We start from the raw sequence: 16,174 nt of genomic DNA on the forward strand, positions 1-16,174 counted from the left end.
AACCTGTGTCCATTGGCCCAAATGGATGATATAACTAATGCTATTTAAAAACTATTCACTTCGTAGTGTCGAACGGCTGTACAAGTGCACGTGACTGATACTAGTTAGAAACTATTCGACTACAGTCCCGTCCTGGCTATTTTCTCAATCAGTGTTCTTTAAGAGTTGTTCCAAATAAGTAGCTGTCCTGATTAACCAATAATCCAATTAACTGGAATCCACTGTATAATCATAAATAAGTTAATAAAATTTAATTCAAAGTGCATGTAGTGCACAGCACAAGTAAACAGTAAACAGCTCGCTGTCCTGGTGATGAGACCTTGGCGTACCTTGCAGGGTTTTCATTAGTCTCACAGCCTGGGGGAAGAGCCTGTATTCCAGTCTAGCAGGCCTAATCCTGATACTTCTATACCTCCTTCCAGACAGTAGTAGGTCAGAATTATGGGACAGGTAGAAGATATCCTAGACATCTTTCTGGCCCTTTAATGCTCCCAGTAAATGTCACCAAGGGGGAGGAGGCTGGTGTAGAGATACCCTGGTGATCCCCTTGGTAGTTTTTACAATCCTCTGTAGGGTCCTGTAGTCCGATGCCTTGCAGTTCTGTACCATGCAATGATACAGCCAGACAAAACACTCTCGATGTTGCTCCTGTAGAAAGCTGTTAGAATGGAGGTGGAGAGATTTGCACAGCTCATTCTCCTCAGAAAGTGTATACGCTACTGTGCCTTCTTGACTAATGAGGATGTGTTATGGGTCCAGGTTAGATTGTCCGTTAAGTGTACATAAATGGCTCTGTCCACAGCAGAGCCATTGATTTGCAATGTAGAGTGGTTGACATGTGCCTTCTTGAATCCACAATTATCTCTTTATGTCTTGTCCACTTTGAGACTCGGAATGTTGTTCTTGCACCATTTGGCAAGCCTCTCTGCCTTGTCTCAGTATGCCGAATCATTGTTGCTGTTGAGGCCAACCACTGCCGGATCATCGGTGAACTTGATGGTGCAGTTTGAGCTAGATCTGGCAGTGTGAACAGCAGCTGGCTGAGCACACAACCCGGGGGGGGGGGGGGGGGCAACAGTGCTTGAGGCTTGAGATGTTTCTGCCAACTTAGACTATCCAGTGTCTTTCCATCAAGACGTCCAAGATCCAGTTTCAGAGAGGGATGTTGAGTCCCAACAAGGACAGTTACCCACCAGCCTCTGAGGGGTGATCGTGTTGAACACTGAGTTGAAGTTTAAACAACATCCTGGCATTTGAGGCATCGTTTTCTAGGCGGGACAGGACGGAGTGAGGGCCAAGGCTATGGCATCATCAGTGGACCTGTTTGAGTTGTAGGCAAACTGGAAAGCGTCCAATGTAGCTAGAAGGTGGGATTTTAAACATCTTGTTACCAGCCACTCAAAGCACTGATTGTTGAAGTCAGTGCTACTAGCCAGCATTTGCTTAGGCCAGTTTCCATCGCTCTCTTAAGCACCGGAGTGATTGTGCCTGCCTTGAAGCCTGCAGGAACAGTGGACTGCTTGAAAGAGATAGTAAAGATGTCTATTACACCTCTGTCAGTTGGGCTGCAGAGTCCATCAGTAGCTGACTAGGTATGTTGTCTAGCCCCACAGCTTTATGTGGGTTCACCCTGGCCAGGATCCTCCTCACCTTGGCTGCAGCCAGAGGCTGTCTGTTTCTCAGGGAAAATGGGGGCTTTCTTCAATGTCAGTCATCTGCAATAGAGGGCCTCAAATTTTCTACTTAATAGTCTCCACTGAGCACAAGTGATTTTATTGCCCATTACAAGAGCTTGCACAGTATTCCCCCCCACCCCTGTTTACAATGCAATAATCTTATCCAAAAACACAAAGACTAGCTGGAATGGGAACTCAAGCCAGTCAATCAGCATTATGAAAGGAGAAACAAGTAGATATTTCAGATCAATAACCCATCCTCAGAATGAGAAAAGAATGGAGGGTTACAGTTTACAGTAGAACTGGACTTAATTATGAGTTTGCAAAGAGAATACTTGTGCTCAGTGGCCACTTTTTTTAGTTACACATTTTTAATACAAATATCCAATCAGCCAATTATGTGGCAGAAACTTAATGCAAACAAGGATGCAGAAATGGTGAGGAGATTCAGTTATAAGACGAAAAATCAGAATGGAGAAGAAATGACGTTTGATCATGGAATGATTGTTGATGCCAGACGAGGTGGTTTGAGTATCACAGTAACTGCTGACCTACTGGAATTTTCTTGCAGAGAATTTGCTAGAGTTAACAGAGAATGGTGCAAAATACAAAAAAAAACATCCAGTGGGTGTCAGTTCTTTGGGCAGAAACACCCTGTTAAAGAGAGGCCTGAGAGGAGACTAGTCAGATCTGTTCAAGCTGACAGGAAGGTGGCAGTAACTCAAATAACTACATGTTACAACAGTAGTGTGCAGCAGAGTATCTCTGAATGCATAACGCATTGGACCTTGAAGTTGATGGGCTACAGCAGCAGGAGTGTAGATTACTGTATTAAAATATGAATGCTGCGGAGAATTTATGGAGTACAAAACTGATGATAATGAATTCTCAACTTTGTTCCTTATCCCATGGATTTTGGTGGATAAGTACATTGGACAGTATGTAAAACAGGCTAATAATTTGCAATTGCCAGCTTTGTTCTGCTGGTAAAAAAAACAGTTTTACCTTGGTTGAGTTAATAATAATATTGAAGAGGATACCAAAAGTTTCTTCGGATACATAAATTGTCAAAGAGAGGTGAGAGTGGATATCGGACTGCTGGGAAATGAGGCTGGAGATGTAGTAATGGGGGACAATTAAATAGCAGATGAACTGAATAAAGTACTTTGCGTCAGTCTTCATTGTGAAAGACACGAGTAGTGTAGTGGAAATTCCAGGTGTCGGGCATGAAGTGTATGAAGCTACCATAACTAGTCAGAAGGTTCTTGGGAAACTGAAAGGTCTGAAGGTAGATAAGTCACCTGGACCAGATGGTGTACACCCCAGAGTTCTGAAAGAGGAGGCTAAAGAGATCGTGAAGGGATTAGTAATGACCTTTCAAGAATCATTAGATTCTGGAATGGTTCTGAAAGACTGGAAAATTGCAAGTGTCACTCCATTCTTCAAGAAAGGAGAGAGACAGAAGAAAGGAAATTATCAGCCAGTTACTCTGACCTCAGTGGTTGGGACGATGTTGGAGTCGATTACTGTATTAAGTATGAGGTCTCAGGGTACTTGGAGACACCTGATAAAATCAGGGGGCTGTATTTACTGCAATTCAGTAGAATGAGAGGTGACCTCATTGAAACCTATTGGATGGTGAAAGGTCGTAATAGAGTGGATGTGGAGAGGATGTTTCCTATGTTGGGAGAGTCTAAGACCAGAGGACAGCCTCAGAATAGAGGGGTGTCCTTTTAGAATGGAGATGAGGATGAATTTCTGTAGTCAGAGGGCGTTGAATCTGTGGAATTCTTTGCCACAGGCAGCTATAGAGGCCAAGTATTTATGTGTACTTAAAGCAGAGATTGATGGATTATTGATTGGTCAGGGCATGAAGGGATACGGGGAGAACGCAGGAGATTGGGGCTGAGAGGAAAATTGGATAAGCCATGATGAAATGGTGGAGCAGACTCGATGGGCCAAATGGCTTAATTCTGCTCCTATATCTTATGGTCTTATGGTTTATGTTTTATCTTATGGTCTTATGGTTTATGGTTTATCTCCTTGTATGAGTTGAGACAGTTGAGAAGCACTGTGAATAATTTTCATGGAGGAAATAGTCTTTCTATATTTACCCTAAAGTGGAAGTCAATTTGAAGTTGTGACAGAAGACATTTTAATAGTTATTGGAAGATTAGCTGTCAGGTGCATTAGAGGCAGAGATCAGACTTATTTTTAAGGGAGGAGCAAATAAATATTTTTGTCAGAAGAATATATAGGGTTATGGGATAAGACCAGTGTAGTGGCTTAGTTTTAGAATAACTCATCATAACATTGTATATGGAGGCTTACTATCATGCTGTCCAGGAAAGTTTTAGAGTCTTAAGAGTATTACAGCATAGAAACAGGCTCTTTGGTTCATCTAGTCTGTGCCAAGCCATTGTTCTGCCTAGTCTTATCAACCTGCACCTGGACCAAAGCCTCCATATCCTCCCATCTATGTACTCATCCAAATTTCTCTTAAGTGTTGAAATTGTACCTGGATCTACCACTTCCACAGGCAGCTCATTCCACACTCTCACCATCCTCTGAGTGAAGAACTTCCCCCTCAGCTTCTCCTTAAATATTTTACCGTTCACCCTTAACCTATGACTTCTAGTTCTCATTAACCTGCTTGCATTTACCCTACCTATAAATTTTTGCCTCTCATAATTTTATGTACCTCTACCAAATTTATCCTCTGTCAAAGCTCATTCTCCTATGCTCCAGTGAATAAAGTCACAACCAATTCACCTTTTCCCTATAACTCAGGTCCTCAAGACCCAGTAACACCCAGTGTTGTAAGGTAATGCGACATTTTGAAAGTGGAGTCCATTAATTGAAAGAAGACTAACTTCAGTGAGGTGGGAGGGCGTCCAATGTTGGTGGTGGGTATCATTTTAAAATTGAAAGTATCAGGGAAAAGGTTAATTTCGAGAGGTTGGATGTAGTTAAGGAGAAGTAGCATGGATTTGTAAAAGGCAGCTCATGTTGATTGACTTCTTAATGAAGTAGGTAGGAAGGTTGCTGAAGGAAAATCAATGGATGTCGTTGACATTTATCTTAAAGAACATTTGACGAAATACCACATAAAAGAGTGGATAGCAAAACAAAGGCGGATGGAATAGGCAAACTAATATCATACTGGATAAAAATTGGTTTAAGTTCAGAAAACAGTGGAATCATGATAAATAAGAAGGGGTAGTGCTTAAAACCCCCAGCTCTTTAGGCAGCAGTTACGGAAAAAGAGATGGAGTTAGTGTTTTTGAGGAAAGGACTTCAGCCTGAATCGTTAATTATATCGCTCCTTCCACAAATGCTGCCCAACCTGCTGAGTATTTCCAGCATTTTCTGCTTTCACTGTACTCTTTATATTTTATGTCCTTTTCTTTGCTAACCGTTTTCTTGTTATCATTGGTAATGCATGCTGCGTTTATTTCAGCAGCTCATGGAATTTGTGGGTAATATATAGGCTACATTCTGGACCTATGATTAGATTATGAGTAGTAACTACTGTGATATTAGTGCTCTAACATGTTACACCATTATCCCCTGCTGCTTCATCAGTATAGAGCTTTGACATTTATTTGAAGCTCTCCTGTTTTCCTTTTATTGTGTGTGATTATCTCTTGCTTCAAGTGTCTGTTGATGTGATGCATTATTTTAAACAGGCTACAATACTGTATTTGTTAAGTATTCTTCCAGCTGCTAGTGTGTACTATGCTACTGGAGCTTCAGAACTGAGAGTTCCTGTGGCTAGCTCGTCAAAATGTATACTTGCTGTAGACTATGGACCCAGAGCTTTTGTGTTTGGAGAGTACAGATCAGAAAATTGTTGGGTTGAAATTGTTCTTACCACTTTATGTGCACAATACACTGGTGCACAGTGCACTTGATATTTAAAAAAAAAATTTATTTGGAGATACAGCATGGTGACAGGCCCTTCCACTCAACGAGCCCGTGACACTCAATTACACCCATATGACCAATTCATTTATTAACCCATACATCTTTGGAATATGGAAGGAAACTGGGGCACCCAGAGAAAACCCATATGGTCAGGGAAGAATGTACAGACTCCTTATAGACAGCAGTAGGTTAACCTTGGTCACTGGCGCTGTAATAGCGTTAAGCTAATCGCTACACTACCCTGCCGCCCGTGCAACAGTGATGTCATAGTCATAGCAGCATGGAAACAGGACCTTCAACCCAACTGTCGTGACCAGCAGACTAGTCCCAATTGCCCTTGTTTAACCCACATCTCCTGTTTTCTAGTTAGTTATTCAAATATCTTTGAAATGTTGTTACTGTATCTGCCTTAACCACTTTTCTCAGGCAGCTCATTCCATATATTCATACTCCCCTGTATAAAGAAGTTGCCCCTCATTTCCATTCTACATCTTTCACCACTCACCTGAAACCTAAACAGCTCGTTGTCCTAGAGATGAGACCTCTGTGGTGGCAGGGTATTCATTAGACTCACACAGCCTGAGGGAAGAAGCTGTTACCCAGTATGGCAGTTCTAGTTCTGATGCTCCTGTACCTCCTTCCTGACAGTAGTGGGTCAAGGAGATTGTGGGATGCGTGGTAGGGATCCTTAACAAAGCTTTGGGATATTCTCTTCAGCTGTTTTTGTTTAAAGGGTTAACCTTACCTCAGTTAGAGCCAGAAAGTCTGAAGTTTCTTTTCTGCACAGTATGCATCTTTTCTCCCTTTTCCCCATCTGTCCTGATGGCTTTAGGTTACTCTTAATCTCCAACTCCCAGGTGCTGATCCTGCCCTGATTCTTTCTTTGACTTCCCAGCCTTGTGCATTAGAATACCCCAGATGGGTTAAAGAGCTAACCTAACATTACAATGGACCAAAATTGGCTGGAGTTATAGAATTAGCTCCCCGGGTGTAGATTAAGGAATTGAGTAGCGTGCTTTTCAGATTCAGATTCAGATTCATTTTATTGTCATTTAGAAACCCAAAGGGAATTGAGTACAAGAGCAAGGACATCCTCTTGCATTTGTACCGAGCCCTGGTGGGACCACACCTGGAGTATTGTGTACAGTTTTGGTCTCCAGGGTTAAGGAAGGACATCCTGGCTGTAGAGGAAGTGCAGCATAGATTCACGAGGTTAATTCCTGGGATGTCTGGACTGTCTTACGCAGAGAGGTTAGAGAGACTGGGCTTGTACACGCTGGAATTAAGGAGATTGAGAGGGGATTTGATTGAAACATATAAGATTATTAAGGGATTGGACAAGATAGAGGCAGGAAATATGTTCCAGATGCTGGGAGAGTCCAGTACCAGAGGGCATGGTTTGAGAATAAGGGGTAGGTCGTTTAGGACAGAGTTGAAAAACTTCTTCTCCCAGAGAGTTGTGGGGGTCTGGAATGCACTGCCTCGGAAGGTAGTGGAGGCCAATTCTCTGGATGCTTTCAAGAAGGAGCTAGCTAGGTATCTTATGGATAGGGGAATCAAGGGATATGGGGACAAGGCAGGAACCGGGTATTGATAGGAATTGATCAGCCATGATCTCAAAATGGCTGTGCAGGCTCGAAGGGCCGAATGGTCTACTTCTGCACCTATTGTCTATTGTCTAAATGCAATGCAGTTAAAAAATGAGACAATGTTCTCTGGAATGATATCACAAAAAAAGCACACGAAAAAACAGACCACACAAGAAAAACCACATAACGTTTGGTAGTCCCCAATCCAGAGTCCGGAGAGGCTGCTGGGTATCAATATCGCGCTACCATCTTAGCACGTTCCCCGGAAAGGAACTCCAAATCCGTCAGACAAAACAAGACTACCCAGACACACCAAGCCAAGAGACCAGCACTACCACCCAACAAACCAAAAACCTACACAAAACCACATAGTTATAGTTAACATTTAGTTGCAACAGTGCAGACAATACCATAATTGATAAAAGACTGACAAAAATCACATAATTATAACATTTAGTTACAACAGTGCAGACAATACCATAATTGATAAAAGACTAACTGACAAAAACCACATAATTTAACATATAGTTCCAACAGTGCAAAGCAATACCGTAATCTGATAAAGAGCAGACCATGGCACGGTAAAAAAAAGTCTCAAAGTCCCAACAGCCCATCATCTCACGCAGACGGTAGAAGTAAGAAAAACTCTTCCTGCCATGAACCTCCAGTGCCACAACCTTGCCGATACAGCCCCCAGAAGCACCCGACCACAGCCAACTCTGAGTCCGTCCGAAAACTTCGAGCCTCCAACACCGAGCACCGAGCACCATCTCTGCCGAGTGCTTTGACCCCGGCCCCAGCCGCCAAGCAACAGGCAAAGCCATTATTATATTCAAAATTACAGCAATAAAGGGACACACCTTTATTGTATTACTAAAGATTTTAGTAAAGACATCCATTTATTTAGCATATAACCCAGCTAAAAGGGATATCTAGAGAGAGAGAGAGAGAGATAAATGGAAAACCATTCTGTCTCTACAGAGGGCTAGCAGTCGAGCACAGGACATAATCACATAAAACAAATTGCCAAGGAATTTAATGACATATCACCATTTCATTTCTTGTCTTATGCAGTTGAATATTGATTATTTTTTTTCCTGAAGTGAAAGACAATGATAAATATTGGGCTTGTTTTACACACGAGAAATGTAATCATGCACCTGAAGCATGAATCACCTGTGTTCTTTGCGCCTACTCCATTTAGATTCTTCAGTGAAACTCAGATCCTTTCTGCATTTGTCATACTTTCTCCACCATCTGACCTCATCCCTTTGCCCCTCTGCCATTGCCCTCCCCCCCACCCACCCATACAACCAGGTCTCGATCTCCAATCTTCACAACATAACCCACACCTGAATCACAACTCCCCATCCAGACTCTTAGGTAACACATTTGCGAGCAGGACACTGGGAATACTAAATTGTAAATGGCCTGTTCTGCCATTCAATAAGATCATGGCCGATCTGGCTGTGGAATCAGTTCTACCAGCCTGTCGCTAGACTCAACCTTGTGAACATCCTGAACTCCACCTCACAATACAGTATGTCTTTTCACAAATCCAGGAACCAAAGCTGCATGCACTACTCCGTGTGCACCCACACTGGTACCCTGTACAGTTGTACCATAGCCGCCCTACTCTTAAATTCAATCCTCTAGCAAAGAAAGATCAACATTCCATTTGTCCTCTTAATAACCTGTTGCACCTCCAAACCAACCATTTGCAATCCATGCACAAGTACTTTGCACAATAGCATGTTGCAGTCTTTCACCCTTTAAATAGTAATCTGGCCTTCTAGACCCTTGCCCATACACTTAATCCAACAATATCTCTCTGCAGACTCTCCATATCCTCTGCACAATTTGCTTCTCCGCTCAGTTAGCAACCGTAGATATGCTACACTCCTTTTCCAAATCATTAACCTACAGTATATCATGATCAGTTGCAGGCCAGGCACAAACCCCTGTGGCACTCTGCTCACCACTGACTACCAACCACAAAAACATCCATTTATCCCAACTCTTTGTTTTTGTTGTTTAACCAATGCTCTATTCATGCTAATATTAATTACACCTAACATGCTAATAATATTGTTCTATGACTAATACATTACCCGCAACTCCATGCATCCATCTTATGGATAAGTCTTTTATTCTGCAGCATATCACACTCCTTCTGGAAGTCCAAGTATACAACATCCACCTGTTTCCCTTTAACCAATGAGCTCATTATATCCTCAAACAACTCCAATAAGTTTTTCAACCAGGGCCTGTCCTTCATGAATCCTTGCTGTGTCTGCCTGACTGAACCATTTCTATCCAGATGTTCACCATTTCTTCTTTAATGATACTTCAGGCATTTTCCTGATTACAGATAACTGGCCTATAGTTGTCTGCATTTTGCTTTCATCCTATTTTGAACAGTGGTGTGACGTTCACTGTCTTCTGATCTGCTGAGACTTGACCAGAGTCCAGAGAATTTTGGTAAATTATCACAAATGTATATATTATGTATATATTAATATGCATAATGCATTATGTATATTAATGTATAACATACATAATACATTATTAGTATTATGTAATATTTAACCTGTCATTTCTTTCAGTGCCTCAGGATGCATCCTATCATGATGCATCCGACCAGGGACTTGTCTACCTGGTCCTGATGGGTGGTAAGACCATCATATGTTGTGAAGTTATTTGTGGCTGGACACCTAGTTTGAAAATGTTTACCCTATGATGTCAAGGACAAATTCAGTAAGTGTAGCTGCAGAGGAGATCATACTTAAATTCCTGCACATTTACTGTGTTATTCATTTGTTTTCTAGGCTGGATATTCAAATGAAACACAATAGTTTTAACAGTTTTGTGTAATGCATCCTATGGTCACCTACTTACCAGAAAGATGCAAACAAGGTTGAAAGAGTACAGAGAAATATGCAAGGATGTTGCCGGGTCTGGAGGACCTGAGTTATAAGGAAAGATTGAATAGATTGGGACTGTATTCGTTAAAACGTAAAAGATTGAAAGGAGATTTAATAGAGCTATGCAAAATTATGAGGGCTATAGAGAGGGTAAATGCAAGCAGGCTTTTTCCACTGAGTTTGAGTGAGACTACAACTAGAAGTCACTTAAGGGTGAAAAGTTTAAGGGGAACATGAGAGGAAACATTCACTCAGAGGGTCATGAGAGTGTAGAATGCTCTGCCAGCACAAGTGGTTGCATGCAAGCTTGATTTCAGCATTTAAGATGAGGTTGGATAGGTACATTGATGGTAGGGGTATGGAGGGTTATGGTCTTGCTGCAGGTCAATGGGAGTAGGCAGTTAAAATGATTTGGCATGGACTAGATGGGCTGAAGGGCTTGTTTCTGTGCTGTGTTTCTCTATGACTATGACTCTATTGTTGTAGTGAAAAGAGTAAGTTACACTGGTTCATCATGTCATACTTCATTTAATGGAATCAGCAGTTCCTTTGTTTTATGCGTTAACATTTAATATGGAAAATTTCTGGTAATTGATAACTGACATTGATAATTTGGTAACTGAGCATTTTTGCATAGCAAGTATAATTTCATATTAACAAAAATTCAATTAATGACTGATATTGATGAAGCATTTTTACAGTGATGTGACAGCATTGTCTTCATTCTTGCAGGATTCTGAGGTTGACATCCATGAAGGGAACTAGCATGCTAGGAAGAGTCTTTGGCAAAGTGCTGGGTTTCACAGGCTTTACAATTCAGTATGGTTGCATTGCTCACTGTACCTTTGAATACTTAGGAGAGATTGTTATGGTATGTATCTTGCCCTTCTTTGCAATAACTATTTTAATGTTATCTAATATTTTGTCTAAATTTCCAGAAAATCAAAAACTACTCTGCATAGTTATAGAAGCTAATAAGTTTTGTCTTAGATTTTTTGGAATATTTGATAATACTTACTCACATATTCTTCAACTAGAACAAAAGAAAAATTGTTATAAAGCAATTTTGGATAACAATAATATTTTTAAATTATACCTTGACATTTATTGTTTTCATTCTACGCTTTGCTTGGGATCTTACAGCATACTTAGGTTATTGCCACAGGTAAAGCAACTTAAATTCTTTATCAGGGTAGTTGTATAGCTAAGGTTGCTAGTTCACCACTTGTATGGGTTGTGTCACCCATTTTCTTTCCACTATGCCATACCAGTGTGTACTTTAACAATGGGCTATTACAAAAAAATGTCAAATTCAGGGCAAACACGAGGAAATCTGCAGATGCTGGAAATTCAAACAACAGACACAAAATGCTGGTGGAACACAGCAGGCCAGGCAGCATCTATAAGGAGAAGCACTGTCGACGTTTTGGGCCGAGACCCTTCGTCAGGACTAACTGAAAGGAGAGATACGAAGAGATTTGAAAGTAGTGGGGGGAGGGGGAAATGCAAAATGATAGGAGAAGACCGGAGGGGGTGAGATGAAGCTAAGAGCTGGAAAGGTGATTGGCAAAAGTGATACAGTGCTGGAGAAGGGAAAGGATCATGGGACGGGAGGCCTCGGGAGAAAGAAAGGGGTGGGGGGGGGGGGGGGAAGCACCAGAGGAAGATAGAGAACAGGCAGAGTGATGGGGAGAGAGAGAGAAAAAAACTAAATATGTCAGGGATGGGGTAAGAAGGGAAGGAGGGGCATTAACGGAAATTAGAGAAGTCAATGTTCATGCCATTAGGTTGGAGGCTACCCAGCCGGTATATAAGGTGTTGTCCCTCCAACCTGAGTTTGGATTCATTTTGACAGTAGAGGAGGCCATGGATAGACATATCAGAATGGGAATGGGACATGGAATTAAAATGTGTGGCCACTGGGAGATCCTGCTTTCTCTGACGGACCGAGCGTAGGTGTTCAGCGAAAGTCTCCCAGTCTGCGTCGGGTCTCACCGATATATAAAATGCCACACCGGGAGCACCGTTAATGCCCCTCCTCCCCTTCTTACCCCATCCCTGACATATTTAGTTGTTTTTTTTTCTCTCTCTCTGCCCATCACTCTGCCTGTTCTTCATCCCCCTCTGGTGCTTCCCCCCCCCTTTCTTTCTCCCGAGGCCTCCCGTCCCATGATCCTTTCCCTTCTCCAGCTCTGTATCACTTTCGCCAATCACCTTTCCAGCTCTTAGCTTCATCCCACCCCCTCCGGTCTTCTCCTATCATTTTGCATTTCCCCCTCCCCCCACTACTTTCAAATCTCTTAGTATCTCTCCTTTCAGTTAGTCCTGATGAAGGGTCTCAGCCCGAAACGTCGACAGTGCTTCTCCTTATAGATGCTGCCTGGCCTGTTGTGTTCCACCAGCATTTTGTGTGTGTTGTCAAATTCAGGGGTAAGTTTGTAAGACAGTCAACTATGACATTTGCTGATCTGGAATTAAGAAAATATTTTCACTTTCTTCTTTTTGGTGGTTTAGGCATTTGTTAGATATATTTCCATTCCAAGAGTCAACAAACAAGCTGCCTTCTGCTAAAAAGTCTGCACTTTTGGATTTTCCCCAGTCTCCATCATAAAACATTGCTCATGTCAATGCTCTGTTGTTGCAAATATCCTTCCAGTTTCTATTTTGTTTTGCCATTTCTGTGGGAAGATTCCAACTGCTTTCTGATAGCCCAATTGCTTCCTTATACTCTCAAATTAAATGTTTCCTTGAATTAAGAGAAATTAAAGAATTAGCTCTGAGCCAGAAATGTTAAGGTTGATCGCATACTGTAAATCCAAGCACAAGTATTATTCATCATGAACATAGCGCACAGAACAGTACAGCATAGAAACCAGCTAAAAATCAAATCATAAACTCCCAAACACTACACCATGTCCATATCCTAATATCTTCCTTACATCTATGTGCTTATCCAAATGTCTCTTAAAAACCTCGGATGTATTTGCCTCTACCTTCATACCAGGCATCCATGACTCTCTGAGTAAAAAACTTACCCCTCACATCCCCCTTGAACCTAACCCCTCTCACCTTCAGTGCATGCCCTCTGGTATTAGACATTTCAAATCTGTGAAACAGATACTCTCTGTCCACTCTATCGATACCTCTCATAATCTTGTTTAACCTTTATCTGATCTCCCCTCAGCCTCCGATGCTTCAGAGAAAACAGCCCTAGTTTATCTAGCCTCCTGTTATAGTAAAAATAAATAAATTAAATACATAAATTGCACAGGAATGTGGTGTGTTTCTTTCTGTGAGAGCTGATGGAAACTGTTGAGATCCATGGGGTTTACATTGTAGTAAACCTCTTTATCATCAGGTATTTTGTCTCAAAGTTGATCAGCAGGATTCCAAGATCGATAATCAGGAAGGATTAAATATCAATGTGAAGAGATAAAGATTAGAAAAAGTTAAAGTGCTGCCTTACAAACAGTTGGAGTTGCACTAGAGAACAGGGATGGCAGAGAAATTAAACAAATTTTCACTGTCACTCGTCACAGGGGAAGACATGTAAAAACTAATAATAGTATTGAAGAAATTACTGGGATCAGAAACTAATAAATCCCCATGAGCTGATGGGGACTGTATGGCTATAACTCCATCTATAAGTTTGCAGATTATATCATTGCAGTGGGCCATATTGCAAATAACAAGTTGGAGTGCAGGAAGAAGATGAAGAGCTTAGTGCCATGGTGTCATGACACCAACCTTTCCTTCAGCAATACAGAATAGCTGGTCATTGACTTCAAGAAGGGGGACTGTGCACAGGCTCCTGCTTACATCAGTGGTGCTGACTCTGGAGGGTTGAGAATTTCAAGTTCCAAAGTGTGAACATGCCAGTAGATTGGAGACGGTTCAGAGGAGGTTCATGAAAATGATTCCAGGAATGAAAGGGTTAATATACGAGGAGCGTTTGATGGCTCTTGACCTATACTCACTGGAATTCAGAAGAATGAGGGAGGATCTTGTTGAAACCTATCAAATGTTGAAAGGTCTGGACAGAGTGGATGTGGAGAGGATATTTCCCTTGGTGGGATAATCTAGGACTATAGGGCACAGCCTCAGAATAGAGGGACATACATTTAGAAAAGAGATGAGGAATTCCTTTAGCCAAAGTTTGGTGAATCTGTGGAATTCATTGCCACAGGCAGCTGTGGAAGCCAAATCATTGGGTGTACTTAAGGCAGAGGTTGATAGATTCTTGATTAGTCAAGGCATGTACAGTTACAGGTAGAAGGCAGGAGATTGGAGCTGAGAGGGAAATGAATCAGCCATGATGAAGAGGTGGAGCACACTTAACGGGCCAAATGGCTTAATTCTGCTCCTATATCTTAGGATCTTATGGTTAGCACCCTGAACTGGTCTAACTATGTAGATGCAATGCCCAAGGAAACATAACAATGGACTGTATTTCCTTAGGGGGCTAAAGAAATTTGACATGTCTCAATGGACCATCACCAATTTTCAACAATACACCATAGAAAGCATCCCGTCCGGTTGCATCATGGTTTGATCTGACAGCTACACCACCCATGACCGTAAGAAACTGCAGAGAGTTGTGGGTATTGCTCAGTGCATCATGGAAACCAGCCTGCCTCTCTGCTTCAGTAAACCAGCCAGCATAACCAAAGATCCCACCCACCTCGGACATTCTTCTGAAAGCATGTACCATGAGGCTCAAGAATAGCTTCTACCCTGCTGTTATGAGACTATTGAATGGTTACCTACTGCGATAAGATGGACCCCTTGACCTCACAATCTACATTGTTCTGGCTTTGCCCCTTATTATCTAACTCTACTGCATTTTCTTGTATTGCAATATTCCATTTTGCACTCGTATTGTTTTACTTTATACTACCTCAATGCACTGCTCTAATGGATTGATCTGTATGGACATTATGCACAAATTTTTCACTGTACCTTGGTACATCTGATTATAATAAACCAACTTACCAATTTAGTGACTTACCTACACCACAAGTTTTTGAAAGAAGTAGTTTTGGAAATGGTGGATATACTGGTGGTTATCTTCCAAAATTTATTTGATTGTAGAGCATTTACAATAAGTTAAAAGATTGGAGATTTAACCTCACTTTTTAAGAAAGGGGAAAGAGAAAAAAATGGGAAAGAGAAAGAGAAAAAATGGGAAAAAACAGTTAACATGACATGAGTAGTAGAAAAAATGTTGGAATCTATTATTTAAAGTGTGGTAACAGGACACGTTGCATATAATAATGCAATTAGATAATGCCAACATAACTTTTAAAAATCTAATCATGTTTAACAGATCTGTTAAGATTTTATGGGGTTTTAACTAGCAGAATAGATAGGGCCAATGTGTGTGATGTACTTGAGAGGCCTTTGATAATGTTCCACACAAGTAGTTATTGAAGAACATTAAATTACGGGCTTGGGGATAAACTAATTGTAGGGATTGAGGATTAGTTAACGGACAGAAGCAGAATCGGTACAAATGGTTCATGTTTGGGTTGGGACGCTGTATCTAGTGGGAATTCACAGGGATGAATGCTCAAGCCAAGCTGTTCACAACTTCCATCTGTGATTTGGATGAAGATTTCAAATGTAGCTGTTTTTATGGAAGCTAGTAACTTGCTAGACCATATTAATGAGCAATTGCAAACTATCCATATACTGGCCAGATTGGGTGAGGATGAAAGATCATTAATGAATCCTTCGTATTATTGCTACCAGCCTTTTATTCCAGATTTCTTTCATTAATGGATTTTAAATTGTAGCAATAATTGAACTTGTGTGAGTGCAGTGACAAAACCACAATGCTGCCATAACCTCTGGAGTCACTGGACCATTTCAGAGAATTACTACTAGTCAACCAAATTATGTGGTTGTCAACCAAGTCATGTCACATTTAGACCATAAGATAGAGAGAGTAGTATTAGGCCATTTGGCCCATTGAGTGCTCCACAAATTCTATCATGGCTGATTTATTATTCCTCTCAACCCCATTCTCCTGCCTTCTCCCCATATCCTTTGATTCCCT

At 41.3% G+C, this 16,174-nt stretch overlaps 1 protein-coding gene across 3 annotated transcripts in view; it reads left to right on the plus strand.

The window, feature by feature from the left end:
- The window catches only part of immp1l (inner mitochondrial membrane peptidase subunit 1), a 119,549-nt gene that overhangs the window by 51,850 nt on the left and 51,525 nt on the right, over positions 1-16,174 (plus strand). For all 3 annotated transcript variants that reach the window (XM_073049849.1, XM_073049850.1, XM_073049851.1), the window contains one exon: positions 10,849-10,987. In XM_073049849.1, coding sequence (XP_072905950.1) covers positions 10,868-10,987 — 120 coding nt within the window. In that variant the 5' untranslated portion in view covers positions 10,849-10,867. The remainder of the gene's footprint in view (positions 1-10,848; positions 10,988-16,174) is intronic.

This window comes from Hemitrygon akajei, chromosome 6, assembly GCF_048418815.1.
Source record: "Hemitrygon akajei chromosome 6, sHemAka1.3, whole genome shotgun sequence".
Classification (NCBI taxonomy): Eukaryota; Metazoa; Chordata; class Chondrichthyes; order Myliobatiformes; family Dasyatidae; genus Hemitrygon; species Hemitrygon akajei.